The sequence below is a fragment of the Suillus plorans genome (assembly GCF_016647745.1).
Source record: "Suillus plorans strain S12 chromosome Unknown HD556scaffold_17, whole genome shotgun sequence".
Taxonomy (NCBI): domain Eukaryota; kingdom Fungi; phylum Basidiomycota; class Agaricomycetes; order Boletales; family Suillaceae; genus Suillus; species Suillus plorans.
The window spans coordinates 88,326-116,242 of record NW_024537401.1 but is presented as its reverse complement, the minus strand read 5'-3'; the positions used below and the strand labels follow the sequence as shown (position 1 = coordinate 116,242).

At 45.9% G+C, this 27,917-nt stretch overlaps 10 protein-coding genes across 10 annotated transcripts; 3 read left to right on the top strand and 7 right to left on the bottom strand.

Moving 5' to 3' along the window:
• The first annotated feature begins 100 nt into the window (after window positions 1-100).
• Window positions 101-2,362, top strand: HD556DRAFT_1357316 (uncharacterized protein). The gene is made up of 2 exons (XM_041302516.1): window positions 101-519; window positions 582-2,362. Exons 1-2 carry the CDS (start codon window positions 502-504, stop codon window positions 2,136-2,138), a joined length of 1,575 nt encoding a protein of 524 aa, XP_041162216.1. The 5' UTR covers window positions 101-501; the 3' UTR covers window positions 2,139-2,362.
• Window positions 2,193-3,193, bottom strand: HD556DRAFT_1465753 (uncharacterized protein; the record flags this gene model as incomplete). The annotated part of the gene is made up of 2 exons (XM_041308358.1): window positions 2,193-2,979; window positions 3,044-3,193. 2 exons carry the CDS (start codon window positions 3,191-3,193, stop codon window positions 2,401-2,403), a joined length of 729 nt encoding a protein of 242 aa, XP_041162215.1. The 3' UTR covers window positions 2,193-2,400.
• An 847-nt stretch (window positions 3,194-4,040) lies between these two features.
• On the bottom strand, window positions 4,041-5,632 carry HD556DRAFT_1233946 (pheromone A receptor-domain-containing protein; the record flags this gene model as incomplete). Its single annotated transcript, XM_041297634.1, has 6 exons — window positions 4,041-4,386; window positions 4,446-4,890; window positions 4,944-5,081; window positions 5,133-5,312; window positions 5,369-5,491; window positions 5,545-5,632. The coding sequence occupies 6 exons, from the start codon at window positions 5,630-5,632 to the stop codon at window positions 4,041-4,043; spliced, it is 1,320 nt and encodes a 439-aa protein (XP_041162214.1).
• A 1,310-nt stretch (window positions 5,633-6,942) lies between these two features.
• HD556DRAFT_260384 (pheromone A receptor-domain-containing protein) lies at window positions 6,943-9,041 on the bottom strand. The gene is made up of 4 exons (XM_041310056.1): window positions 8,265-9,041; window positions 8,076-8,213; window positions 7,587-8,025; window positions 6,943-7,536 (listed from the first exon to the last, which is right to left on the bottom strand). Exons 1-4 carry the CDS (start codon window positions 8,752-8,754, stop codon window positions 7,047-7,049), a joined length of 1,557 nt encoding a protein of 518 aa, XP_041162213.1. The 5' UTR covers window positions 8,755-9,041; the 3' UTR covers window positions 6,943-7,046.
• A 287-nt stretch (window positions 9,042-9,328) lies between these two features.
• Window positions 9,329-11,831, bottom strand: HD556DRAFT_1306658 (uncharacterized protein; the record flags this gene model as incomplete). Its single annotated transcript, XM_041299947.1, has 6 exons — window positions 9,329-10,284; window positions 10,333-10,844; window positions 11,031-11,050; window positions 11,120-11,209; window positions 11,498-11,571; window positions 11,759-11,831. The coding sequence occupies 6 exons, from the start codon at window positions 11,829-11,831 to the stop codon at window positions 9,329-9,331; spliced, it is 1,725 nt and encodes a 574-aa protein (XP_041162212.1).
• Window positions 11,832-14,546: 2,715 nt separating this feature from the next.
• On the bottom strand, window positions 14,547-15,352 carry HD556DRAFT_1357288 (uncharacterized protein). Its single transcript, XM_041302515.1, has 4 exons — window positions 15,238-15,352; window positions 15,111-15,201; window positions 14,709-15,032; window positions 14,547-14,642 (listed from the first exon to the last, which is right to left on the bottom strand). The coding sequence occupies exons 1-3, from the start codon at window positions 15,300-15,302 to the stop codon at window positions 14,871-14,873; spliced, it is 318 nt and encodes a 105-aa protein (XP_041162211.1). The 5' UTR covers window positions 15,303-15,352; the 3' UTR covers window positions 14,547-14,642; window positions 14,709-14,870.
• A 429-nt stretch (window positions 15,353-15,781) lies between these two features.
• Window positions 15,782-17,694, top strand: HD556DRAFT_1357284 (pheromone A receptor-domain-containing protein). Its single transcript, XM_041302514.1, has 6 exons — window positions 15,782-16,185; window positions 16,239-16,351; window positions 16,403-16,469; window positions 16,521-16,658; window positions 16,707-17,148; window positions 17,200-17,694. Exons 1-6 carry the CDS (start codon window positions 15,975-15,977, stop codon window positions 17,342-17,344), a joined length of 1,116 nt encoding a protein of 371 aa, XP_041162210.1. The 5' UTR covers window positions 15,782-15,974; the 3' UTR covers window positions 17,345-17,694.
• An 878-nt stretch (window positions 17,695-18,572) lies between these two features.
• HD556DRAFT_1441116 (uncharacterized protein) lies at window positions 18,573-19,673 on the bottom strand (the record flags this gene model as incomplete). Its single annotated transcript, XM_041306238.1, has 4 exons — window positions 18,573-18,704; window positions 18,771-19,085; window positions 19,110-19,475; window positions 19,524-19,673. The coding sequence occupies 4 exons, from the start codon at window positions 19,671-19,673 to the stop codon at window positions 18,573-18,575; spliced, it is 963 nt and encodes a 320-aa protein (XP_041162209.1).
• A 51-nt stretch (window positions 19,674-19,724) lies between these two features.
• On the bottom strand, window positions 19,725-21,013 carry HD556DRAFT_1441115 (uncharacterized protein; the record flags this gene model as incomplete). Its single annotated transcript, XM_041306237.1, has 4 exons — window positions 19,725-19,868; window positions 19,933-19,995; window positions 20,042-20,898; window positions 20,950-21,013. The coding sequence occupies 4 exons, from the start codon at window positions 21,011-21,013 to the stop codon at window positions 19,725-19,727; spliced, it is 1,128 nt and encodes a 375-aa protein (XP_041162208.1).
• A 767-nt stretch (window positions 21,014-21,780) lies between these two features.
• HD556DRAFT_1431156 (uncharacterized protein) lies at window positions 21,781-24,800 on the top strand (the record flags this gene model as incomplete). The annotated part of the gene is made up of 9 exons (XM_041304983.1): window positions 21,781-22,124; window positions 22,171-22,406; window positions 22,466-22,694; window positions 22,756-22,885; window positions 23,034-23,209; window positions 23,263-23,359; window positions 23,405-23,472; window positions 23,665-23,828; window positions 24,139-24,800. 9 exons carry the CDS (start codon window positions 21,781-21,783, stop codon window positions 24,798-24,800), a joined length of 2,106 nt encoding a protein of 701 aa, XP_041162207.1.
• Between the last annotated feature and the right edge of the window lie 3,117 nt (window positions 24,801-27,917).

Genomic DNA, 27,917 nt, shown 5'->3' with positions numbered 1-27,917 from the left:
TTATAAGTCACTTCCTGCTAGCAAGTGCAGAATTATCCAAAGTTATTTGGAAGCTCCATCTTGTTTGGCAAGAGCCTTTAGAAATAACAGTACCAAATACTTCACAACGGCACCTATGATGTGACGTGCCAAGATTGACCAATGACCGGTCGAGATGTCAGGCTGAGTGCGCAATTATACGCCAACGGCGTCAAATGCAAGCCTGGGTCGTGCGCGTAAGCTGTCCTTCAAAAACCAATCCTCTTGGCATGGAGTGGGTACGACAAGGAGCCAATGACAAGAGATCTTCGAAGTTGTCCCATGCAAGGGACAAACACGTAAAGGTGGAGGCGAATTACACCTAGATGGAAAGCCGCATTGCAAGTGCCCCATGAGCCTCGTGCATTTCTTTTCTTCTCCCCCTCAAACAGCGACTCCTTCAAAAAACGGGACTGCGATAGCGCAAAACTGTCTCAACCAACAGCCTACAAACACCATCAAGGCTTTTCTGTCTCTGCTGCCATGGATCCAAAAATACCAGTATGTCACGGTGGCACGGATCTATGGCACATATATGAACTTGACTCAACTACTTCCTCCAGACATCTATCGTACGACTTTTCCAGACGAACTGTGTTCCCTCTCCAATGGATACGCAGCGTATTAGCTGCCTCCTCGCAGAACAGAAGCTTGAACTTGAGCTCATTAGGAAGGAACTAGATCGCGCTCGTGCAGAGGTTTTGCGCCTCGAGGCTAAACATTTTGGAACTATGGAAGTGGTCCAAAAATTGGAAGCGCTAAGGTCTCCCGTCCGCCGCATGCCAATAGAGATCATGGCAAAAGTCTTCGAACAATGCGTTCAGGACGAAGAAAGTCAGGAGCCTGATCCTCTTCGGGCTCCCTTGTTATTGTGTCAAGTTTGCGGCGCTTGGAGAGACCTCATGTTCTCCCTACCTTGCTTGTGGAGGAAACTCAAGGTTGGGTTTCCATCCCTAACGCCAAATTGGGAAAACGTCATGCAGTCGAAAATTATGTCCATGCACGTGTGGATATCGCGCGCGAAAGCTCTTCCAATTTCCCTAATCCTCCAGCATCCAAGCAGCTCTCCGATCACACCGGGTGCTCTTATGTCACTTGATAAGGAGATTTTGACTCTCGGATGCCGCATTGAAGAGCTTTCTCTCAGATTTTCTCCATTGGCACTCAGCTCCTTGTTGACATTCACCCAAAGTTCACTCCCGCACTTACGGCGTCTTGAGCTTCATAACAGCAACCCCCTTCCTAGTAGTAGCGACAACCCACCTCCATTGTTTCTTCATGATGCACCCAACCTCCGCAGCCTCTCGGTTGCGTGGGGTAGCCTCGACACCGCCCAGTTCTGCGTCCCTTGGAGCAAACTGACACAGTTATCTCTTCAGTATGACGCCAGCCCCTACTGGAATCCCGTTCACAACGACTACCTCAATGTGCTTCGTGAATGTCCTAATCTCAAATGTTGCTCTATCGGAATAGGAATGACAATACTCGACGCTGATACAGATGCGGTTGTACCTGTCACACTTCCAAACCTCGAATCAATGAAAGTACGCCTCTTCTGCCAAACGCTCTACACTCGCCAGTTCTTCGATGCACTCCATGCACCGAAACTGCACACATTTGAATTTCAGAACGTCAGTCTTTCTATGGGTTCGTTCGCTAGCCAGACGGAACCCCTTCCCTTTATCTCCCGAAGTGCGGAGACTCTCGAGAACCTATCCTTTGACACAATCAACATCCCAGATGTCGACATGCTCTCGTGCCTCTCTCAGCTTCATCACTTGAAACACCTACGTTTCCTACCTGGCCCTCTTCAACTCAATCACAACCTCGTGGACAGCCTCGTTTTATCCGGAGCGCCTCAAGGCACCTCCATCTGTCCTCGACTCGAATCATTGAGTCTCAAATGCTCAAAGCGTGTTTCCACGGACAGGGTGACAGAGCTTGTAGAGTCGAGGTGCAGTGCTAGTCCGAAGTTGGGAGAATTTTGCTTGCAAATCGCAGCATTTGACTATGGGCAGGACTCACGAGACAAAACAATTATTGAGTTGAGGGAACGTCTGAATCAGTATGTGGAAGGTGGATTGCAGCTATACCTGATGAAGGCGAAGCCGACGGGTTGATGTGATGTTGACACTCAGCTATTAGTTGTGCGTACCACACCCTTTTACTAGCTTGTCAAAATTCTCTTGTTCTCTCCATTCTCATTCACAATATTAATTACTGACGCATTCACATATCCGTACCCCTGATGATTATTTCTTGCCTCGCGGAGCGTCTGGCCAAGATTCCTTTTCTCCCTTCATCTCCTCACAATCCAGTGATAAAGAAGTTGCTCTTGTTGTATTTTAATGCTTTGATAGTGTCTTAATAGATGACGGTGATCTAGAACAACCATGGAACCAGTCTGTAAGGCACCCTGTTCATGTAACTTTTCCACTGGTCTCCGAATTTTCCCTGCAACATCGCCTCCTCCTTCTGGATTCGCCCGCGCAGTCCAGAATAAAGCAACCCAAGCCAACCTGCCCAAAGGCATCCCAAAGTCAACCTGACCCCCTGGTCTGACGAAGGAAACACGCCCGAACAAGAAACCATCCATGACAGAGTGTGCAAATGACAAAGCAAGACGCCCAGAAAAACACACAATCCACCGGTGTAGCTAGGGTGTCGAACGATGGAATAAGGGCCAGACGTGACCAGCTTGTGATCCTGGCGGATACTGAGTTCGAAAGTGAAGAACTTGCCTAGCGTGGAATAGCACTGGAAACGAATGGCGCTGCCGATGACGCTCAGACAACACCCAGCTACAAGTGCGGCAGACGGCGTTGTACGGTCCAAGCTCGATAGCGAACACAAGTCACTGCGGACTAGAAGGGCAGCGAGCGATTGCGGGATGGCGGTCGATTCCTTGCCCGTTGTGTATGCGAGGATGATGTCTGACAAAGCGCAAACGCCGATGATGCTCTTGGGGGGTAAACGTTCAGTTAAATATTGGGCAAGATATTCTGAAATTCGCGCAGGAAAGTACCTTGACTAAAATGTGTATCCAAGGGGTGACGACTTCCAAACCGGTGGGATTCAAACGTTCCTTTGCAGAAGGTCTGGTCGTTGGGGGTGTTATGGCATAATACTGCGCTCCTGTGGCACAGACAAGGAGGCAGATCTTGGCCGCAACCATACTGTTACTGAACCAAGGGATAAAGACACAAGCTACATAGCCTCGATACTGTCACTTGGGGCACATCGTGAAGTCTCCACGTGTCATTCCACGATGTCTCCGCTGTATGTATGTTGAAAACAAGGGTAAACACTCCGAGTTCTTCACCTGCAAGTACAACTCCCATTCCACACCTCATGTGCCCGTAACACTGACTGAGCACGACGGCCTACTTTCTGGCACCTTCCCACGTATCACTGCGATGCCATTAATATTACCAGAATTCATGACCCTAGTCAGGAATCCAGTTGGGGCCTGGTCGCATGTTCACCACACTCACGCTGTCACCAGAAACCATTTCCAATAAGCCTCGTCCAAACCAGCACACAAAGGATTCATCAGATGAACCAAGACGAACCGGATCGAAGCAGCCTTATGGATCCCTTAGATGGCACGACAGATCTCAAGAGAACTAAATTATCGATCATCACGCCAAGAGGACTGCGCACGAAGTGCACCGCTACATAGTCAGGCCTAGGCAGCACCCTGCAAATCAAACCATATCTCCATCCTGTGTTGACGATGTGTGGGCGATTGTTTTGATCGCCGTCGGGTATGAAATCCCAGCGTGCGTACTCACGGAGTCTTCGCCTTGTTTGAAGATGTTTGATTCGACCTACGAAGAATGATACTCTAAATGTGTCCCGACTCATACAAATAGTCATAAGGTACTTGATAGTAGTGGGTATCAAACCGATAATAACCGAGTGGTTACGTCCAGATTCCGGAAAGCTAACAATACAATGAAACGATGATACAATGAATGATAGGACAACGTAAGAAAGCCGATCTCTGGTGTGAATATGAATCATACGATATCTATTGAATTACGCGCCGATTCAGGTGAGTCGGCGACAAGCCGGGGAATTGAATCGATGTCAAGCGAGGGGCCTGCAAGAGCAGGTCCATCTGGTAGTGGAACTGTCTGACCATCGACAGGTGTAGTCGGGAGCGACTCCTTTGATACCGAACCCGCGGCAGTTTCTGTTGGTAGGTACGAAACCTCCTTGACATCGTCGAATGCCATGTTAAACTCGCCAATGGAAATGCTGGTGGAGAATGAATTAACAGAATCGCGCTTCTTTTCGGTACGTTGAACGACGAACACGGGCAAAGTGCCAGTGCGGCTGTTGTATGCCATCTCTGATTTTCCACTGAAATAAACATTTGCTCGTCAGATCGCGTCATTGAGTGTTAAAGTGTGACAACATACCCAACAGTCCAAGACCCTTGCGACACAGTACCAGCGGTCGAAAGACCCACGCGCTTCGCAACCGAAACATAGGCGAGGCGGTAGTTCTTCCTGGCCTCGTCGGCGAACCCGAAGAAACCAAAGAATACGAATGCGCAGACAATGAGGAGCCATCGGCTGAGCTCAAGCGACAACACGAGAGAATCGTTCAGGCGCCAGAGTTCTGATGGAATTTGTTCGACGCGAGAGAAATCGTAGTGCGCGTTGGCCCAACTGATCCAGGGGTAGACTGGTTGGGCAGTAGCATTGAGGTAGACGACATAGGCACCCATAGGGACCGTGCATAACATCTCAATACCAGCAAGACCCATGAGGCGGAAGTAACGACTGGAACTCAGGTTCTTGTTCACAGAAAGGAACTCCATGAACTGGGCCCTACGCTGGGCTAGTTCGACAATAGTGCGGACTGCATTACAAAATGATCAACGTCGGGCTAAGGAAATATCAGAATGAACGTACCACAATAGTAAGCAGAGATGCATCCAAGGGCCAAGGGCCATGTAAATACCAATACATATGCAGGAGGGGTGTTAAAAGTGGCGGGATAACAGCCAATTTCCTCAAAAATATCGAACCGATGTCCTTGTACGATATATTCTGGGGTATTATGTCAATGGCAGTAGGACTCCATTCGAGAAACGAACGTACGCAGAATCATCTCCAAGACGGGGATACCAGCACCAATAGCCAGATCGGTCATGATGTCGTGTCTCTTCTGCGCCCTTGTCTTTGTGACCGAGGAAACTGATGCGATGTGGTAGAGACGACGGTTGATGCAAAGCGAACAAGCGGGGATAGCAACGGAGCTCCCGATTATGAATTTCGCGGCTACAAAATAAAATAAACATGAGTCTTGGCAGCGAGAACAAGAGGAAAATTCTGACAGATATCACACCACACGGGAGCCCAGTTAATCACATTCGTCCTCCAAACGATGGAGTTAATGAACTGGATTAGACACGATAGGCCGGTCCAGGTCATGTAAAGACAAGTTCCAGTGTTCCATGCTAAAGCATTGGTCAGGTCTTGGACGCCTCAAAGATAGTGTATAATGACTGACCTTCCAAATGCCAGGGAAGCGGAATCATACAGCACAAGAATCCGAGGAAAGCAAACATAGAGAACACCCAGTCCGGTGAGTTGAACATCTTAACAACGCAGTTGCTGACGCGCGACGTGAAGACAGGGGCGACTTGTTCGGAGGATACTAGCTATCCTGTGATGGGGCTGAGCAGAGGGAACGTGAAGCTAATATTCATAGCCTCGGGAAGCCAAGCTATTAAAGCCTTCGAGAGCACAATTCACCTTGTCGTCTAATTTGGGCATCCCCTTGTGTCCGGGTGTAATAAAATTTGTTCAAACTTTGAACACTTTGCAGATATCGGCATTACCTTTTTGACGCACAAACTGATGTCTATATATGGACATATGTTTGTTTACAAAAAAGGTAAGGCGAGGAAGCGCAAGGGAAGTGCGCCCAAATGGCGCACCGAAGGGCTTCGATGACAGAACACGGCCACATGATCTCATCAGATATCAGAATATTCAAGAACATCGTCCGATAACATAGTCAGAGCGTCCCGGAATGGAAGTCAATACACATGTAATCGTGGTCCACTTAGCACTGTACTCGGATTAAATAGGACTGATCAATGATATTCGGATCCACTGGCAAATTCTGTACTCACTAGTTCTCATTCAAAAATAAGTGGTACCATGAGGCTTGAACTTTGCGGGAACTTTGCCATGAAATGTAGAATACAAAGTGTTGCCAAGGAGCAGGGTTGAGTTGCACTGAGCGCCGCCGGACAATCAAGCCGCCGCAGCAACTTCAAGGACTGACAGCAATTATACAGCACAGATGGTGTGGGTTCGCAAGCAAAAGGATTCCTCAACGACGGCCCTCATGAACGCTATAAGAGAGTCTCTGTAACAATAGCGATAATCTAAAAGCGACGGACAATAAGTGCGGTAGTTGCCGTAATAATCAAGCGACTCAGAGAATTGCCTTTTTCAGTATGTTTTCTGCAGCATGCTTCCCCTATAGACAGGTTCATGGTCCATGTTGCTATGTAGACGAATGAAGACAGTTTACTATGACGACTGGCCAGCATCCCAGCGTTACGATACTTAGTTCAAAATCTTCAATATTTCGACGACAAAACTGTCATAAGCACAGCGTTGGTTACATTGAAACGGACCCTCAAGTTACTGTGACACCACAACAAAGATTTCATACGATTGAAAGCAGGGAAAGTAACGACAAATACATCATAAAAGGTTGGCAACATACTGCGTTTGATACCACCCGACATAGGGACAATGACCTCGCCGGGATAATAGAAGAGATGTAAGAAAAAAATGGCTAGTCAACATTCCGGAAAAAACATGCAATACACGTTGGTTATTGATACAGACTGTTGGTGAACCTGAAGCACACCAACATAACAGAGAAATATTTGAAGGCGAAACAAATGCTTCAGGACTCGGGAACATGCAAGCAAAAAGTCAACGACCGCGAAGGACAATGGAAGGGGTATACGAGAAAAGAAAATCAACAACTCAATATGCTCCTTGGACTTCCCTGACCACTGTCATGTAGACAGCGTTACGATTCTTTGGATTCCTCGAGTAATTGCCATGCGGCACTGCGGACCCATAAAACGGCAAACCTTCTACGTGAATAAAGTTCATGCTGTGGGGCCTCGCCGGGCGTGGTCGAACAATGACTGTTGATGGGGGTTCAGGCCACTGCGTCGAAGGTAAAAAAAGTTGTTGCGGGTCAAAATTTGATTGGAGAGAATTGTGTGACGATGAGATAACAGAGTAGTTGGAAGGTGAATCCAGAGGAAGGAGCGCGGAATCAAGGAATTCAGGATCTTCTTCCAATCGCTTCGCATCTGTAAGGTCGAGTGATGGGGGCCGCGAGGGGGCAGGCGAAGGCGGAAGAGGTTTATCACATGGATAGCCATGATAAGTGCATGCTGTAATAGATTGAGAGGTGGTATTCTTGAACTCGAGGACGGTCAGAGACGGAACCGGTGTCAAGTCGCTGATGAGATGCATTCAGAATAAATCTGCTAGCGATACAAAGGAACATACCATTCTGTCATAGGTGTACCTTTGAGTTCAGCGATACAGGTAGATCGTCTCTCAAAAAAACTGAGAGCCCTGCGCATTACCTGTACAGCCTCACGCAATCGACTGCGCCCCTCCCCTCCAAGCACAAACAATCCGATAAAGAAGAACGATTGCGCAACCATGATCGCCCATTCAGTGATGAGCATCGCGGTGACTGATTTAGGTGTCGCGGCGGAGCTGAACGACGAGACCTCCGTCAAATCTCGGGTGAAGTCCGCCCACGGAGCCAGCCCTGAGCTTAGATTAAACGACATGGCTACTACAGTCGCGGCGATAGTGCAGATGACTTCTGAAACGGCCATACTGACGAGCCGAATGTAGGCTCCAGAAGTAAGCGAGGAAAATGGACGTGTCCTCGAAAATTGAACGCCATGAAGGAGAAAGTGACGCCAAGTAATGCCTAGAAAGACTCAGCCTCGTAGGGATACAGACCATGATGAAGTCACTTGCCACAAAAAACTATAGTAAGAAAAGAAAGTGCAAGCGGCGGTATCCAGACCACGAACAAAGCCACCACAGTGGGATATATCGCCGAGCGACATCCAAAATTTTCATACACATCAAAACGTCGAGGTTGAACAATTATATCTATTGATAATATCAATAAACGTTGTGGGGGAGCCCGTGGCAGGTACGCACGCAATGCTGCATATACTAATGGAACTCCGAAACACATTACACATTCAAGTAAGATACGGCGTCGCTTTGTTACAGAGGCGGACGTTTGACAAAAAGACGCCATCCGTTCCAGGTGAATACAAATGCAGAGGCACGCCGCGGGTATCGCTACATTTACAGCTGTTACCAGCGCTGAAGCTACAGGAATTGTGAGTTCTCGAATAGAACCGATATCAAAACACTCACTGATGTCACACCAGAATAAAAATGGTATTTGATAGGCCTCGGTCCACTGGAGGGCATCTATAGCATTGATCGTGTTTACAACAAAGAGCCACATTCCAATAGACATTGCAGCAATGTTGCCAGCCCGACAATACCAAGGCAATGGAAAGAGAACAAGTGCCGCGGAAATGAACGAAAGTACTGGTATCTCTGTTTGCATTTCAATAATGAAAGAAATCTGGGGAGACAAAAAGGGTATACAGATCTCTGTGATGGCCTGCTGCATTTCTTTTAATCAGTGAGCTGCGCCTTTGACAGCAGTATGGGATTAAGTACAAGGACGCGATGCCACAAAATCTGTATACTTGACTTTTCTAGATTTGATAAGCTCTCGGCCGAAGAAAGTACAAGGACACATACCATGGCATACTTGACCGAGGAACACCCACATGATAGGGGATAATTGAAATCAGTAAGCATCAAGCAAATGCCCCAATAAGGCATGTTCTAAAGCTTTAAGCTTAGAAGATCGTGTGATTTTTGTACGAAGGAAGCTGTACAGGTAACGGTATAAGTAGAAGAATAAGAAAATGAATCTCACCTGGTACAGACGTCTGTGGTAAATTATGGAGCAGCCTAAACTTCATGGAAGATACGACAAAAGTCTGCTTACAATGGGATATTGATACAAAATTCGATGCACGAGCGTACAGTACGGTTATTCCTGGATACCATAATAATTATGAGGCAAAACGGATCATCTCAATGCGGGGATAAAATCCGAGAAGACGTGGGAACAAGTCCATGCAATGTTAATAGAACAATGGTTGTGAGAAATGAACCTTGAGCGGTAACACTGTTTAAAGAGAGGAATTGGGTGCGTTGGGCGCATAGATGCGTCCCATGAGAAGATACGCCACTACCCGACGGACAGGTAGGGTTGCAAGATCGCCGATGCGCAGGGCGAATTTTAAACCAGGAATACGGAGGTAGGGAAAGCGGTATGGAGCTCTCTTGGGTGCGAAAGTGGCGCCTTCTGGTATCGTCTCAAGCTTAGTGCCAGTACGGGAACGACCGATTTTTGGGGAAGGACGAGGAGATGGTGGGTGTTTGTCTCGGCGAGAGCTGCGTGCCCACTCAGGAAAGACAAGTCCAAGCGGTTCAACCAAGGTTGTGTGGAATGCAGACGCAAGATTATAAGATAAAGCCGAACCGTGCACTGAAATCTCCTTCCTTTCCAGTAACGCTTGCATATTCTGTTCCAACGTCGCGAGCCTTGATTCCTGCGCCGAGTAGACAGCATCATTCTTCCTCTCCTGTTTCCGTAAGGATTTCTCTATCCCCTCGACAGCTCCCTCCACGTGGTCGAAAAGATCTTCGGTGAGAACTTGCACGGTGTCGTTGCATTTATTCAGCTGAGTCTCTAATTCGGCGACGCGCGCAATCAGAACTTCAATCTGCGAGTGCGTGTCTGGTGAGCTGGCTGGGGGGTAGTGAACGACAGTATGCAAATCTTGTGTGCGTTGATGGAGACGTTCTACCGCGTGTTTCCAAGGTCGAATACCGGTGGCGAGAATGAAGAGGGAGGTACTGAACCATGATATAGTCTCCGGACCGGCCACAGATATGATGACGATACGAAGGATTGCGACTCCTATTAACGGCGATAATACAGTGAGGAACAGGTAGAAAAATTCGAGCTTGCGTAACTCTGATGAAGCAACTTCATGGTATGGATCTTGCTCAGACGTTTGACGGGGTGGGAAATCAGGGGAACGACGTCTGGGTCTCGAGAGATGATAGAGGCTCCACGGTACTGTGTATACTTATATTTTCTGTTTCAGAATGAAAACAAGGCACTTACCTTCGATAATTTGGTGCAAATAGAATATCAAGAGAAGAATGAGAAGGAAATTCTTGACGTGATCTCCTCCTGTCAACCAGTTTCCGATGGGCGAAACTAGCGCAAGTATGACAGAAAGGTCAAATTCATACCACCCCTTACTACTCTCGGGTTCAACACCTGAGGACCTTTCCGAGCTCCCATTCTCCTCATGCGGAGGAGTGGCCGAAGGGAATCGGGCAGAAGTTCTAATCGATGGAGAGGGCGTGTCAGAGCCGGAAATCTGGCTAGACTCACTCTCTGACTCCTGATCAAGCGGGGAAGATAAAGCTCTTGTGTCAAGAAATGATCGTTTGACCTCCGGATAGTGGTCCATGGTTTCGTGAAAGCTTGATCGCGCCAGAGAAAATGAAACGTCCCAGCCGTGAGATACGCAGATGAGTTTGTCGTCGCCTGCTGCCGAACGCAAGAGAAGTGGTACAGTCGCGATGGTGCGCCGCGAGTGCGTGAGCGGGGAGTGTTGTTTGTGGGGCCTATGGGATTATATAATCAAGAATGTCATTGAATTTGCATTTAAATATGTAATTCCGATTGCTTCAAATGCAAATTGCTGAACTGCATGGCTCACTGTCGGAGCTCATGCGAGTTTAGACGGTGGATACAGGACTTCTATTGTCCAATACTCAGAACACATGCATGATTCCTCGTACCACACTAACCTTCTGACATTATGCATAGACTTTCAAAAGATGCCCCACAAGTCGGCAGGTGACACATTTTTGGCAGGAAAACGTTGGCAATGACTCACCGTCCATCGCATTTTATCTTGCGAAAAAAGCGCGACTGCTGACCCCTGGGCTTTTCCACGTGAGGGTGTTCGCATGGGTGTGCGCTGATTCTACAGCCACAAGGAAATACATTGTTGCATCTTCGATATACTACTAGTATGTGGTACAGTATAAGTAGTTCGAGAGAAAACCCACAAGTGGGGAAAAAAAAGTGGCCAAAATGAAACTGAAAGAACCGAAAGTTCGAACGTTTGTGTCCACCAGATGAGACAGAAGTTTCTCGTCACGACTGCGCAACTTTTTTTTGTTAATCTTTGAGGTGAAACCTTATGGCTTCAGAAGACTTCAAGCAACTGACCTAGTCAGCCCCAGTCGGGGTACGAGATTTTCACTCGCACCGCGTAATAGTCAAGGTTACCTTGCTTGGCCAGCCTTAAGCCGACATGCTTCAACATCGCAACCCAGATGATGTCTATGGAGAGAAGGTGAATCAATGATCAGACAATAGAGACCGTCAACTTGCATTACGATGGATGCGACAGATGGCATCGCCAGTTATGTTATGACGCAATATCCTGTATAAGTCCATTTTGCATCTGTGTTAACTAAACATCGCTCATCATCACTGGAGCGACTGGACTCGTCACCACTACAATAACCCTCATCTGAGGATAGCAGTGGATCTGGATCGAAGAGCCCAGATATATCCAGAATCGTGTCGAATGAGTCCATAGTAGACGAGCAGGTAGTGAGAGTAAGGAGTAAGGTAGGAGAACTCGAAGGTATATGCAAAGTGGAAGGCAGTGAATGCGAGTTGAAGGGTGCCAAGTGCTAAACGAAGGGTGATGAGTGCGAGTGGGACTGAGTATCGGATTCGCAATGGAGGTGTATAGGCGTAGCAATTGAGTGTCGCAACGCTCCGAGTCAAAGAGCGTACAAAGTTGTTCTTAACGTAATGTATGATGTGGTGGGTGTTGATTGAAGGCACGCGGAAAATAGGACTGGTTTAAATAGAGTTGTGGTTCAGTTGTGGATCACTCCGGTAGCCGGACATTAGGGACAACAGTGGATCACATTGTTGGCTTAAAAGGTCAACCAAAATCATTGTGCTCGATGTATTATGTAAGTAACAATTTGAAACACCGCTCGGATTTGGACACTCAGCTGCATTTGCAGCGTCTCAAATCACAGCAGACGAATAAATATTATCCATCGACAAAAGGAAGATGCAATACAACTAAGCGAAGTATCGCTTCTCCTGCCAACTAACCAGATGATTGACATCATCTGTTCAACAGTCTCTCGAGGAGACGGACTTATCATTTGATCCGATTGTCTGCTGCTCGGGCGGTGGTGCAGCAAGCGCAGGTATTTAGCACAGGATAGCACTCCATCGACATCATTGCATAGCACATTACTCCACCACTCTCCGGACATGAATATATTAAGATTGCTCATCTCACTGAGCGCCTTGAAATCGATTGTATCTCATGGAAGCAGTGCACCCGTCCGCTTTCGTGTGGTCCCATTTATATTGTTATATTGTCGCTCATAGGCAACACCTACCATTCTTTTCAAGGAAAATGTTAATGATGAATACGGAATAGAAATCTAGAAATTTGCAAGAGAACCACAAGGTTGAGGGGTGCCTATGAGGGACGATGTAGCACCAATGTGAACATATAGGACCGTACCGATAGTCCAGAGGATCGCGAAGGGGCGATGGAAAATGTAGCAGGCATAGTGACATTAAGTACGTTTCATAATACTGCTCATACAAAGTCCCATGAAAACCATAGTCCAAGACTCCAAGGTGTATTGATAGTTCGAAGAGCTGGTGGTTGCGTTCAATTGGTCGTGCTGCGTAGTAATCTATCAAATTAGACTGATACACTTGAGTGAGCGCCAATGCAGACCCTGCGATGGCGCTGCTGGTTCGAAGGTCATCAGCTGCAAGGCCACTTCGAGATTGAACTCACTGATATTGCACCACACCAAGATGGCAATGTTCACATTGTTAGCCAAACACAGTAACATCGATATCGTGCACAACATTCAGGACAACTTTAAAAAAGTAAGGCCATGATAAGGAGAGTTGCGATATTTTCAAGTTGGGTTCGTCAATGCCATGGGCCGCAGCTCGAGGGAGCAGCAGCAGCGACATAACTGCGAGGAACGCAACTGGCGAGACTCGTGTGAGTAAAAAGTGGGATGACAATAATATCCCACCAAAAGGGACACTAAGAACGTCTATGAGCTCATCATATTAAAGGCCCGGGGCGAACAAGCAAGAGTTCAATGGTTGCAAATTGATGACCGAATATGGTAATTCTCATACCCAGCCGCTGAGCTGACCACAAGTGACCACTGACCACAGTACGCTCGAGCTCATTGTTTGTTGCTCCGCGACATCTTCTACTCCACAATGGATGCAGAGTAAATATCATTGTTCCACAACATGGTATAAAGGAAGACAAAGCTTGGTCACCATGACTGCCAACTTTCCATCCTTTGTAATAGCCTTGCGCCTAGCACCCAGGCCAGTAACCTCTGTCGCGCTACTCAGCGCCACCTCACTGACATTAATATCGACGTTGGCCTTGCAAGCCTTCTCGCGCCACCCATTTATGCGCTCACAGACAATCCCGCCATCGGGTCTACCGTCAAACCCGGTGACAGACTCATTCGACGTTCTCGAGTCCTTATCCTTTCCTGAATCTCTCACCTCCCATCCCGCTGAATCAGTTCCTTTGGAATTTGAACACACCTACGCAAGCAGCAACTCTAGCTTCTATTGTACCATTGCATGAAGCATGTGTCGCAGGTATCGGCGCCTGTTACTGTTTCGAAAACGATCTGTGATGTACGCTCGCCTTCATTTTCGTTCGTTCGTCAGGCTGATAGACGCGACGTACAGCTTATGACTTTAAGTCATGCTTCGTTCGCAAGAGATGAATGGGATCTATCTATTTACTTTCCGAGGCTTTGCTTTATTTGCTTCGTTTGTCATTCGTTCACAGACACTGCTTCGTGGCCACTATTACCCCAATTTCGATCTTCTCTCGTGGCTTCCTTTTTCTGCACCCAACCTTCCCTCTTATCTTTGTCGACTTTCCACAAGTCCTGGCATCATTTTTTTTTGTCTTGCACGTATGTTGACATACATACAGACGACTCGACTCATTTCGTAGTCATTTACACTCCTTAATCATCACGGTCATTTTACATCTACGTACACGACACTGTTGGACAAATAGCTGTGGGGTGAGATTCCAATTCACCCTCCAAGTTATGTCATGTACTAGACTCGTGACGAGTCCTTGCTACGAGGCAAGCGGGCCGCATAGTGAGAACTAGTCATGAGTCTAGTCAGGTACATTCGCTTCTAGATATACTGGGTTACGCGTATATACATTCAATATGACAATCATATGCTGTCATTAACTGTGTGCACATACATAGCGACTGGCCCTGAACGGTTGTGAGCATCTAATCGTAGCTACCCGAGCTCGACTTTACTAAGAAGTGGAAGAGATACAGTGAACGAGGTTCAGGACGCAACATGAGCCAAATTACAACAATGCAAAAAGGCAGAGGCAGCGTACCAACTAAGGAAGAACCCAGTAACAGTTATAACCACAGCAGAACATGAGTCAAATGACAGAGAGCAGTGGTTACAAGGTAGGTAAGAACAACGGCAGCTTAGTAGAACTACAATCAGCAGGTAGTAAGTAAAGAAAGACGAATGAATAAGTACTACTAGGAAAGTAGTTAGGGTACACGAACGAAAACATGTAATGCTGCACAAGCAGCGGGTCCACCAAGCGGTATAGTCACAGAATTAAGCACTATGCTATAGGTAGAAACACCACAGGTACACGCTTGACGAAGAAACCAGCGAAGGCAACAAGCGTCAAAGAAGGGGTATAGGCACTAAATCAAGTACTGTGCTAATGTCACAGGTAAACACGAAAACGAAGAGAACGAGCTTCGAAGGAGGGGTATAGTCACAGAATTAAGCACTGTGCTATAGATGAGTATATAGCAGTTAAATGTGAGTCGAAGGAGCGTCGAAGGAGGGATACAGCCACATAAGTAAGCACTGTGCTATAAATAACTTGGTATGTCGCAGTTAAACGTCCGACAGCGCGAAGGTCCGAGTCCTGCAAGAGCCAGTAAAATAAATGATGCGAGGGCTAGCATCTAGTCCTAATGACTTAACGCTAAACTAGCGCATACGGTATGTAGTACCTTGTCCATAGAAACTGGTTGAGGAGACGTCCATCGAAAGAGAGATGTTAAACGGACATACCTCACACTGGCCCTCAGAGTGACCGGCGGCAAGCCGCAAACGTTATACAATGACACACAAGTTGGAAAAGTAATTGGTCAGGTTGTCTTGATCAACCGGTAGTGAGTCGGAAGGTTCGATATATTGCATTTCGAGTTGTGACAGTGGGTCACCCAAATTGGGTTTTGGTTCTGTACTATGTGATGACCCAACAAAGGGCGATGGCTCTAGATCGAGCAAAGTGATGAAGTGATCCATATGGAACAGCTTTGGCGTAGTGAGCTTCGAGACTTGTGGACTAAAATATTGGTACAAAGGAATCTACGTCCATATTATATAGAAACTCATAATCACCATTGTTCGATAATCACAGGTGTATTTTGTGGTATTGTTTCCGGTGAATGGTCCAAATTTGGGACTGACCACTGTAACATTTGTCTCCGACACGTAGCCACAAATTGACAATGGACTGTCCACAGCAAGGACACAATGCATTGTGCACCACAAAATGTCTTTTATAAGCCTATCGTTTACGCTCTCCGTCCTTTGACACGATTAATCTCTACTCTTTCTCTACCATCATTATGACTGGGTTGGACTATCCTCTTTACCCCATCTTTGCTTTCCTTGGCTTCGTGGTCACACTTATACCTCTTCCATGGCATCTACAAGCATGGAACTCGGGAACATGCTATTACATGATTTGGGCGGCACTCTCTTGCCTCAACCAGTTCATCAACTCCATCGTTTGGCATAACAATGCCATCAACTGGGCACCCATCTGGTGCGACATTTGTAAGTGATGTTATGTTATGTTTCCGCTACTTGTTTCCTGAAACTCTGTGCAGCCATTCGAATCATGCTCGGTGCTTCAGTGGGCATTCCTGCCGCGTCACTATGCATTAATCGCAGATTATACAACATCGCGAAAACTCATGCGGTCGCACTCACAGATGAAGCGGTATGGGTCAATATCAACGGAGTCTCAGTTCCTTTGTTTATCTTCTTTTAGAAACGACGAGCCATCCTTATTGACACCCTAATTTGCGTGCTCTTTCCTATGATAGTCGTTGCGCTCCGTGAGTGCACTGCTTTCATCCACAACACGCATCCCACTGATCCTTTTACAGAATATGTCGTACAGGGCCATCGCTTTGATATTTACGAAGACATCGGCTGCTACCCTTTCATTTACAATACGCTACCAGCGTTTTTCTTGTCGGATAGCTGGCCTATAATTATTGGCCTTGTATCTTCGGTCTATTGTGGTACGCCTCTTCTTGGTGGTTTGCTGTCCTCGTTCTTACCGCCCGCAGGTCTTTCATTGAAGGCTTTTTACCTCCGCCGTGCACAATTCACCCGTTTTTTGAAATCCAACAAGTCTCTCAGCGCTAGTCGCTACTTCCGTCTCATGGCACTCGCAATGGCGGAAATATTGTGCACCATCCCCCTCGCGTCTTTTATAATATGGCTCAACTCGGCAGCACATCCTGTAGAGCCCTGGATCAGCTGGGAAAATGTTCACTACGACTTTTCGCGTGTCATGCAATACCCGTCTGTTCTGTGGACAACGAACTACCTCCTGGTTGTTGCCATCCAGCTCACGCGGTGGCTTGTAGTCTTCTGTGCGTTCACATTTTTCGCTTTCTTTGGGTTTGCCGCAGAAGCGCGGAAGAACTACGGCATAGCATTTTGGTGGGTAGCAAAGATATTCGGATTCTACCCAGCAAGGCTGCAACAGCGTATGAACTCGAATGAGTACGTGGCTTATTGTGAGCAAAAAACACTTTGCTGATAAATGTGCTACAGATTTAATCGCGCTCCTCGTGTGCCTGCGATACTTCCATCAGCAACCTCATTCCCCCTTTATGTCGTCAAAGAACGCAAACACAACAGTCCGTTGGTATTATCTTGGCAACATTCACTAGATGAACAGAAAACTTCCCCTGTTTGAGAAACGATGCCTTCAGGAGCGTCCTTCATGCCTGCTATGATGACGTTGGTCTCATGGAGTGTCGTGAGGTGGTAGATGGTTCCGATTGAAAACGTTTGTGCTACGAGTAATCCACCCTCATTCGCTGTTGTCATTCATTGTACTTTGAACGGAAGGAGCATTCGATCATTCATTTGTATGAATTATAATAACATCTCACACTCTTTTTGTATTTTTGACTCCTTCGAACGACACATACATTATGTATTTCCTGAATCCTCAAGTGGACCGGGACGCCACGTATTTTGTAGTACATATCTGAATCAAGTACATACGCAAATGATCAAAATATCGTTGTTTCTCGCGTAGAATCTGAAAGGACGGGAATCGATTAACTTAATGGAGCACTGCACAGTGCAGGTCACCTCGAATTGCATGTATATTTTGTTCGTTAGTGCCGCCATCAGATCTGATAGAAATTGAATCAGACTTGAAGGAGCGAAATGCCAGTGAACTAATACTTAGGTCCAAGTCGCAACTCAAAATATAAATAAGGTGACGTAGCACAAGTACATCAGGAAACTAACGGATTCATTTTTATGACTTGATAGTAACTTAAAACACATTTAAGGGACCAAAAATAAAAATTCAGAGCAATGCGAGAAAAGTCACAAAAAGGCCACTCGTCCTCTGATTTCGACTTAAATTTCCTTTATACTTATTTGATGGCCATTTTTCAGACATTATAAATGAGAGAACAGTGTCTTAGAAACCACTGCGCCATCTATTAAAAGTCAAAAAATGTGTAAAAACATGGTATAAATAGTGTGGACAGCTATTGCATGGGATTTCTTAGCTATCATGGCGTCATCCATATTGAGTGAGCGAGCATTTTCGTCCGCAGCATTAACAATCACCAAGCGCTGAAACCGCCTCAAGGAAGATGTTGTCGAGGCATTGCAAGTCATGAAATGTCTTCTCCATCATGACTTGGTGTTTCGTGAGCCAGGACCTTCGTCCTTGACTGAAGAACCTGCTGAGGAGGATGATGAGCTACTCGAGGGGGATGCAGATGAGGTAGTCACAGTAGTATGACTTGGTGAGTAGTAGTATAGCGAAAGGATTTTTTTCACTCAATATCTAACTATTATCATGAACTTCAAGCCCGGGCTTTAGCCCAGCCCAGCCCAGGCCCAGCCCAAGCCCATTGTCAGGGCTGGGCCCAGTATATTGACGAGCCCGAGCCCTCTCAAGCCCTGGACCGGCCCTGGGCTTCAGGCCCAAGCCCAGCCTGCACATCACTAGTTTTGACCATGAGCTTGCATTGCGCCGGGGGAGCTGCAAGTACATCCTTGATATTAATTACATTGTCTTTGATGAGCTTGAGGGCATGTTCCAATTGCACAATAAATTAGCTTCATTTTCGAGCGAAGAAAGAAAAACTTACCACAGCAGCAGCTATCCCAACAACACCACTAATCCTGCTCACAGTGAGAGCCTCAGTGTTAAGCGCCAGAACATTGGCATGGCCAATTGTTGCTTGGAGGTGGCCGGTGGCCACCAGCTGGAGCATAAATGGGGACTGGAAAGTCTTCATCTTGTCAATGACATCTGGGTCTTCATGAAGGAACACGAAATCCGAAAGAAGATACTCAGCAAGGTCACTGGGGTTAGTGTCATCATTCTGAGCCATAAAGTCAATGATGATGGTGATGGTGGTAGAGCCGAAATTGCTGCGCCACTCAGAGAGGCATTGATTGGTCTAATGAATGGTAGACAAGCATACAACACCAAAAACAGAGCCTTGCAAGGAGGGTGCATACTTGACCTCTGGATAGACAACTTGAAAGATATGGTTAATAGCTTCCAGGAGGGCGTCATCACTAATGTTCCAAAGGTTTGGCTGACTTCCTGCCCACAAATAGATGGTCAGAAGAAATACTTTTGGCCAGCGTCCATCCTGACAAGCAGGGGGAAGATCTGTGTTTCGGTAGGCTGATCGAGCCTTGATCATTTCAACCCAAGGGCCATCATCCACCTGTGTGGATGCCAAGGGAGTGTCTGACAGGTCTGTTTGTTCAGTCTTGACCTTTAACATGGTCTTGACCTTCTTTGCAGGTGGTACCTTAGCATCAGTAGTCATAACGGTAGTCTGGAAAATATAAGTTAAGTCTGATCTGTATGTGAAAAAACAACACACTGAGGATGTTGTTCGTGAGGCCTTCTTGATATCGACAACCATGGGTTCCTGCGTTCCCTGCAGATCGTCCGAGTCAATCAACATTCCAGTGCCACCGACAAAGCTAAGGCTAGCTAGTGAAGACTCCTCCAGGTCATCAAAACTCTCCATGGTCTCGAGGCTGGGCCCTAACACTAATTTCCATTTCATACCACTTGTGAATTAGGTAGCATGAGGTTGGCGAGGCTGAGTAGCCAGTGGGGGAATGCCATTTGACTTTTCTGCAGCCAAGTGACGAGCAGCCTGTAACATACAAAGTTGAGATGACGGTGCAGGATGGTCACTGAATTTTGGCTCAGGATGTAACTATGCACCCCCAAACGACAATGAACAGTCAAATATTATTTTAATAACCAAAAAAAATGCATACCTTGCTGCCAGGTTCGATGTCTTCGGACTCCGAGTCAGTAACATTGTCAAACTGGAGGATAGGCTTTGAAAAGCATTAGTTTGATGAATTAGAGTAGAAAATAACATACCTCAACCGGTTGTCTTCCTGTCTTCATCACTTCAGATGCAGCCTGGCGTTCGTATGAGTCATCAATATCTTCATCGCCAAATCCTCCAACCAGATCACTGATAGGAATGGCAGACACATCGGAACCTTTTGCTGGAATGGCTTTGGAGCTTACGCTAGTCACGTTTGAAGTAGCCATTGTCGCAGAGTGGGAGAATATAGTGGATGGAGGGACAGAGGCTTTTGAAACAGAAATCAACCACTGGGAGCTGCCATTTTCGGATGAACAACTTGAAAGACTTGGTACTACATCTAAAGCCCAGGCCTTGATACGGTCAGAATATGAAGATTTGACAGTGAACCTGAATTCCACCGTCAAATTAAGGAAGAAAAGTGTCGACTCAGAGAGTAGTAACATGGGAGTTAAGAAGACAACATACATTGGTAAAGAGTTTTCTTTCCTGTCTGTGAGATCAACATGTGCAAGCTCAGCAGCCTTCAAATTCATTGATTTCAAGTGTGCATTAACCGCATCTCTGAGTGACTTCTTTCCAGGCTTCAGTTTTGAAACACCCTCAAATGCTTCAACATTCATGTCATCCTCCCCAATATCCTCCATCGATTGGCCCTGCTTTTTCTGACCTTCTCTCTGATCCCCATGTCCTCCACCCTGCACAGCGGCTGCCGGCTGAGGCTGTGATGAAGACGTCACCTTCTTGGCTGCAACCAGACGTGGTGTAACTGGCTTTGGCTTTCTGACTGCCTTGGAAGCTTGTGCCTGCTCCATTTCGGCCTGTATATTTGCGAGGCGCTTGATACCTTGCAGGGCAGCTAGTTCCTTTGTTTTGAGGTCTTCTTTGAGACATTTGTTGTTGGCAGCTATTTAAGCTTTGGTACATCATTTCCTAGTTGCGTTGAGCACAACCTGACCAGGATGAGCATCAGCATTTTTTGCGCATGTTCTATGAGCAGTGGTTCCGGCTGCTAAAGACATTTTGCTGGGGTCGGTAGAAGCAAGATACAGATAGCAAGGGATATGGTTGGTGACGGGAGAAGCTCAGGTTAGCAGATTTGACTTTCAATGAAATTTGTATGGTTCATGACCAAATAAACATTGTATTTTCGCAGGCCTTCTCAATCAACTTGAGGACGTGAGGTACCTGCCGCTGCACATACACCATTCCTATGCCCCAAGACACTTATTTCTGTCGTTTTCACTCTGTTATAATGCCTGCCAATGCAACAAACTCCCGTCCTTGTCCAGACCACAGTACCCTCCAGCTTCCTTGCAGCCATCCGAGTTGCCAGCGATATTTCAAGACTGCTGCTGGAAGGATGAAACATAGGCTTTCAGCACATCCAATAATCCCACAACCCATCTCAGCTCCCTGTCCACCTTTTCCCAAACTCTTGGACCCAGGAAATGCCCAGCAGCATGAAGATGATGTTCCTTTCAATGCTGATGAAGTCCCTAGGCTATCGTCTCCACCTGCTGATGTCAATGCAGAATTTTATGGACCGGGAAAGCAGTTTTATCAAAATTATTATAAAGGTCTTGATAGTGAGTGATGTCACACACTTCGTAAAATAAAATTCTAATGTCTGCTTTTGTTTAAAGGTCGACCTTGTGATGAAAATGGCGTGTTTCTTTCTCCAGGCACTCTGCCACCTCCACTTGTTGAGTGTCCTGCTGACAACTGGACACCATTTCATAATCAGATTGAATTTAAAGCTGCTGAATTCTTATTTTGCAAAGATCAAATGTCCGCCTCCCATATTGACACCTTACTTGACCTGTGGGCTGCTACACTTGCAAAACACGACAATCATCCGCCCTTTGCTAATCACCAAGACTTATATCAGACAATTGATAGTATTCCACTTGGAGATGTGCCATGGCAGAATTTCGCAGTCAAATTTTGTGGCAACAAACCGGATGTCGACATTCCACCATGGATGAATGGCTCTTACAATGTATGGTTTCGAGATCCACATGAAGTTGTCTGCAACATGCTCGCAAACCCAATGTACGCAGATGAAATGGATTATCAGCCCTACCATGAGTATGCCTCAGCAACTGATGAACACCAGTGGAAGGACTTCATGTCTGCTGATTGGGCATGAGATCAGGCGGTAAGTTTTTAAATACAGTGCAATATATATACTTATACACTATTGCATACAGGACAAAATTTCCAAAGATCCTGACACAGTTGGGGCAACCTTTGTTCCCATTATTCTCGGCAGTGATAAGACAACCATCTCAGTTGGCACGGGCAACAATAAATATTACCTGCTATATCTTTCTATCGGCAATGTTCGAAATAATGTCCATCGTGCACACCGAGATGCGATTGCTGTCATAAGATTTCTCACCATGCCAAAAAGTAAGGTTCATTCAATTTTCATGCTAATCACAGGTGCTAACAGTAGGTCTTATATAAAGCTGCACAAGTGCACACTGAGGATCCGAAGTTCCAAAAGTGTTGTTGTCAGCTATTTCACTCTTCCCTTTCAAAAATTCTTCAGCCCCTCAAGCCTGGAATGATGAAACACAAAGTGGCTCATTTTGGAGACGGTCACTTCCATTGTGTTGTCTATGGACTCGGACCCTATATCACTGATTATGAAGAACAGGTCCTGTTGGGATGCATCATCAAACACTGGTGTGCAAGGTAAGTATCTCTGAGCCTTACACTACTACTTGTTCCTCATCAACCAGCAACACATTTATAGGTGTCTTGCATCACGTCTTAACCTTGATGATGATACCTTGGACCATTGCCGCGAATATGTGGATGCTCTGGTGGAGGAAGGTACTCTATTGAGGATCTGGGATGATTATGGAATTGTTGGTGACATTGTGGTGAGTACATTTTCTTTTGGATACGGTTATTGAATTGCTGGACACCATCATCCAGCACAAGGATCAGTGTCTCTCGACACTTTTTCATTTATGTTTCATCTGCCAATCTTCTCTTTTCAAGTTGTGCTAACTTTATTTAACTTCCCAGCCATTTACCAACAATTTCCCCCATGCTGATATAAACCAACTCATCGCCCCTGATCTCCTTCACCAGCTAATCAAGGGAGCTTTCAAGGACCACCTTGTAGATTGGGTGGAGAAATATTTGTTACTGACCCATGGAAAATGTGAAGCTCAACAAATCATGGACGACATTGACAGAAGGTATGTTTCATTTTTTGTCGTGAGACTCAATCATTCATCATGATATACAACAGAATTGTGACTGTTGCATCCTTCACAGGTTTACAACGTTTTCCTGAGGGACGAGGGTTCAAACAATGGACCGGAGACGACTCAAAGGCACTTATGAAGGTTCAATTTTCTTAAGTTTCGTTTCTTGCTGCTCATTGTTGGCAGGTGTATTTGCCTGCAATTGAGGGCCACCTTCCACTGGACATTGTATGCGCCTTTTGCGCACTTTTAGAGTTTTGTTACCTTGTCTGCTGCAACATCATCACAGAGAAGACCCTCACCAAAATTCAAGATGCACTCGCACGATTCCACCACTACCGCAAAGCATTTTGAGACACAGGTGTTGTTCCCACATTTTCCTTACCACGTCAGCACTCACTCAAGCATTACATCCAACTTATATGACTTTTTGGTGCCCCGAACAGCTTGTGCTCATTGATTACTGAGAGCAAGCATATCAAGGCTGTAAAGGAGCCTTGGAGACGCTCAAGTCACTTCAATGCACTTGGTCAAATGCTGCGGACCAACCAGCAGCTGGATAAGCTTGCTGCTTTATGTGTCGACTTCACCAGGCACAATATGGTGAGCGGTACATGTTTATCTGCAGTTGTGATGGCTCTTCGTATTTATTAAATTTTATTTGCCAAGTCAATAACACTAATTTTTCCTTTGACAGGACAATTTCAAGACCTTGATGATGCAGGAGGTGGCCATGCTTGTGCCACTGACAGTGCACCTCCAAATGGCTCGAATGCCAATGTTCTGGATGTGGATAAAGGTCACGACAATGGTGAAGTGGATGATGAGTCTACAGTGTTACAAGCAGATGTCCAGCTTGCAAAAACACCCCATGCATTTATCAGATTGATACCTCCCATTCATTGCTAATATTGCTTTAGAACAACAACGTGCCAAAATGATTGCTGTGCTCGCAGTAGAATTAAATATCGCACATTTACCCAACCTCCTCAGACAGTTCCTTTTTGAACAGAAGCATCCGAATGACACTCGAGACGTCTCTGAAGTTTCAGAGTTCCACTTCCCTCATTACGATGGTGGAATCTCTGTCTTCAACTCTGCTTCATCAAGATTTTATTCGCTAGGTGATCTCAGTGGCATTGGGGGCATGCACACGGAATACATTCATGCATGTCGTCAGTGGCGAAACAGACATGCTTGCAATGACTGCATGTTCATTAACATGAAACCAGAGCTCGAGGGCATGCAGGGATTTGACATTGCTCGTGTTCTGTGTTTTTTTTCCTTTACTTTTCAAGGAACGACTTACCCCTGCGCAGTTATTCGGTGGTTTGACACTGTTGGCGACTCTCCTGATGAGGACACTGGGATGTGGATTGTGCAGCCAGCCTATTGTGCTAATCACTCCCCGCATATGTCTATTATTCACATTGATTCGATTTATTGCACAGCACATTTAATTCCAGTCTATGGTGCACAGTTTGTTTCTCATGACCTCAAGTATTACCAGTCTTATGATAGTTTCCGAGCTTACTATGTTAATAAGTATGCAGGTCATCACACCTTTGAGATTGCTTTTTAATCTACTTCACACTTTTTTCCAGCTTTATATTTGTTGGATCTTTGCACACAATGTCATCTCTTTTCGCGTCTTTTTTGTCTTACCCGCCTGAATTACCATTTCGTAAATATATCCAACTTTTCAAAGATCTGCTTCCAGAGGAAAAAGCTGCCAAAAGGTACAATAAGTTACCTAAGTGCAATCAAGAGATCCGTTATTTTCCTGATGTACCTCTGATTAATCTCATCCATTATAATTTGTAATGAATGAATATAATGTTGTTGTCTTGGACTCCTCATGAAACTATCACATCGGAGTTATCAATATTTAGGACAGGTTTATACGTTGTACAAAATCCAGCTTCATCTATCAGATGTTACAGTAACATTTAGGCCCCTATACTTATTTCCCTTTTCACTTCCAAACGGGCCGTCCGTACCACGCTTATCTCTTATCATGTCTATCTCTTATCTCGCCAAGCGGGCTGTCCGCCTCTTCTTGCTTCTATCTTGATAACACATTTACAAGCTCCGCTTGAACACTGGTATATAAACCTACCTACCCACTGTTGTATTCCTTACTTTAATCTACTGGGTTTTACCTGGAACATTGTCCTTCAGTAAGGTCTCCAACCTTACTGTCTAGAACTACTATTCTAAGGGAGTCAGTGACACTCGCCTTAGCCAGAAACCTTGATCTCTCAATCGAGAGCAGACTTACGTCTATCTAGGCATTCTGCCGATTGTCTACTCAGACAGAGATAGCTCGACTCATCCCAGTCGTAACAAAAGATTAAAGTCTTTATCACCTGAACCGTTGCCATCTGCAACGAAACCGACACCACGACTTCGTTAACTCCCTTAATCGGAGCCTTGAACTTAGGAGCGCTACCAACCATTCCTCCTTTGAACACCATGACGACACAGAACAAAGAAATAGAACTAAAGATCGGTTCCCCTCCCGAATTCGATGGAGACAGAGAAGAATCAAAGAGATTTATGATGAAATGTCATGCATATCTCGACATTAACGACAAAGTTTACGTCGATGATAAGAAGAAGATCATTCTTGTGTTATCCTACATGACGAAAGGAAATGCAGCAGCCTGGGCAGAAGACTTCATGGAAGCAGCCCTAGACCCCAAGAGGAAAGATACCTCCGGACAGATGATCGGTTATGGTACCTGGGCCAAATTTAAAAAGGACTTCGATGAAGCCTTTAAACCCATGGACCCCGCCGGAACCGCTATGACGAAGATACGAGGATTAGAGATGAAAGGAGATCTCCACACCTACATCTCCAACTACAAACTCCTCGCACATCGAGCAGGAATGACCGAACAAGCCCCCCTCATCGAATTCTTTCGACAAGGCCTAGACTACGGGCTTCAGGACAACCTGTACAAGACAGGCGAAACTCTCGATGACTTCGACACCGTTGTCAACTCTTGCATTAACCTCGATAACGCCTTCCAAAGATGGAAAGCCATCAAGAAGAAAGAAAGACCCCAGCAACAGAAAAAGAAGAACTTCGGAAATAGACACTATATTCCAAAGAGGAACGATGACATGGAAGTCGACCGCATAAGCCGTCTCTCAGACGCAGAGTTGAAGAAGCACCTCAAAGAAGGACGATGCTTCAAATGTCACCAAGTAGGACACCGTGCCAACGACACCTCCTTCCACCCAAGAGAAAGAGGACAGATCCGAAGAAACAAAGAAGAAACTAGCAGCGACGACGAAGACGAAAGTCGCGCTTCCTCCTCCAGGAACCCTATCAGAAGGAAGAAAGAAAAAGACGAGGAAGAAACTCCGAGAAGGAAAGCACCGGTCCGAAGGAAGACCATGAAAGAAAAAGCCAAAGAAGTTGAAGAAGAAGAAGACAGCGACTTCACTGAAGTGGAACGCCGCTTCGTGGAGATGGATTTTTAGAAAGGGACACTGCCTCGACGTCAGTAACTCCCACTCATGTACGACTAATACGTTCTATCGGAACCAGAAATGAATTAAGAATTCCTGCATCCATTTTTTCCGATAAACGCGTGCAAACCGTCGAAACATCCATGGTCATCGATTCCGGAGCATCCGGCACCTTTATCAGCGATACTTTCTGTAAAAGGCATAGAATAAAAACCCATAAACTCTCGCGACCCTTCCCTGTTATCACCGCCGATGGATCAGACGCCCAAGGAGGACTCATCTCTCGTTACTGCGTACTCACGATCAAAATCGATCAACGAACCATGATCGGGAAGTTCAATGTGGCAAAACTAGCCAAACAAGACAAAATCCTCCTAGGATTCCCCTGGCTTGCTGCACTAAAGCCCCAGATCGATTGGGAAGCCAAAACCGTATCTCTCCCATCAACAAGGAGGTCGCTCACCATAGAAAAAAACATTGACAGAAAAAGACGCAAGAAGTCGCTCCCGCCACTCTTCAGAAAAGAAAAAGAAGTCAGAAAAGAAACAACCCGAACTTGGACAAATTCCAAACTACGGAAACCGATACAGGTGAAGGTGGCAACTAAAGAAACCATCCCCCCCTATACCGCTTCCGTAGAAGAAATAGTTGATGAAGAAATACCCAACTATGACACAAAGGACGACGTCTGGTCAGAAAACTTCAAAACTCCAGTCACAGACCCACTTGCCTATCAATTAGCCAGTGACGAAGTACTCGTCGAGTATGCCACTGATGGATCCACCGTACGCATCATAGAAGATATAACCTTCGATACCCCACTCGTTCGAGACGGAACATCAAAAAGAGAACAAAACTATGGAAAAACAAGTAATAAAGCCCAAGAATTCGCGGTTGCAGGAGAAATAGAAAAACAAAAGAAAACTTTCGAAGAACTCGTCCCTCACTTCCTCCACCAGTATCAAGACGTTTTTGCCAAGGATGGTCTTAACAAACTCCCGCCGGAAAGACCGGGAGTAGATCATCGTATCGACCTCAAACCAGGATTTGTACCCAAGACGTCAAAAGTCTATCCATTATCAGGAAAAGAACGAGAAGCTGTCAAAACATTTATCGAAGAAAACACTAGAAAAGGTTTTATTGTCCCCTCCAAGTCACCTCAAGCCAGCGGATTCTTTTTTGTAGGAAAGAAGAGCGGAGAACTACGTCCCTGTCAGGA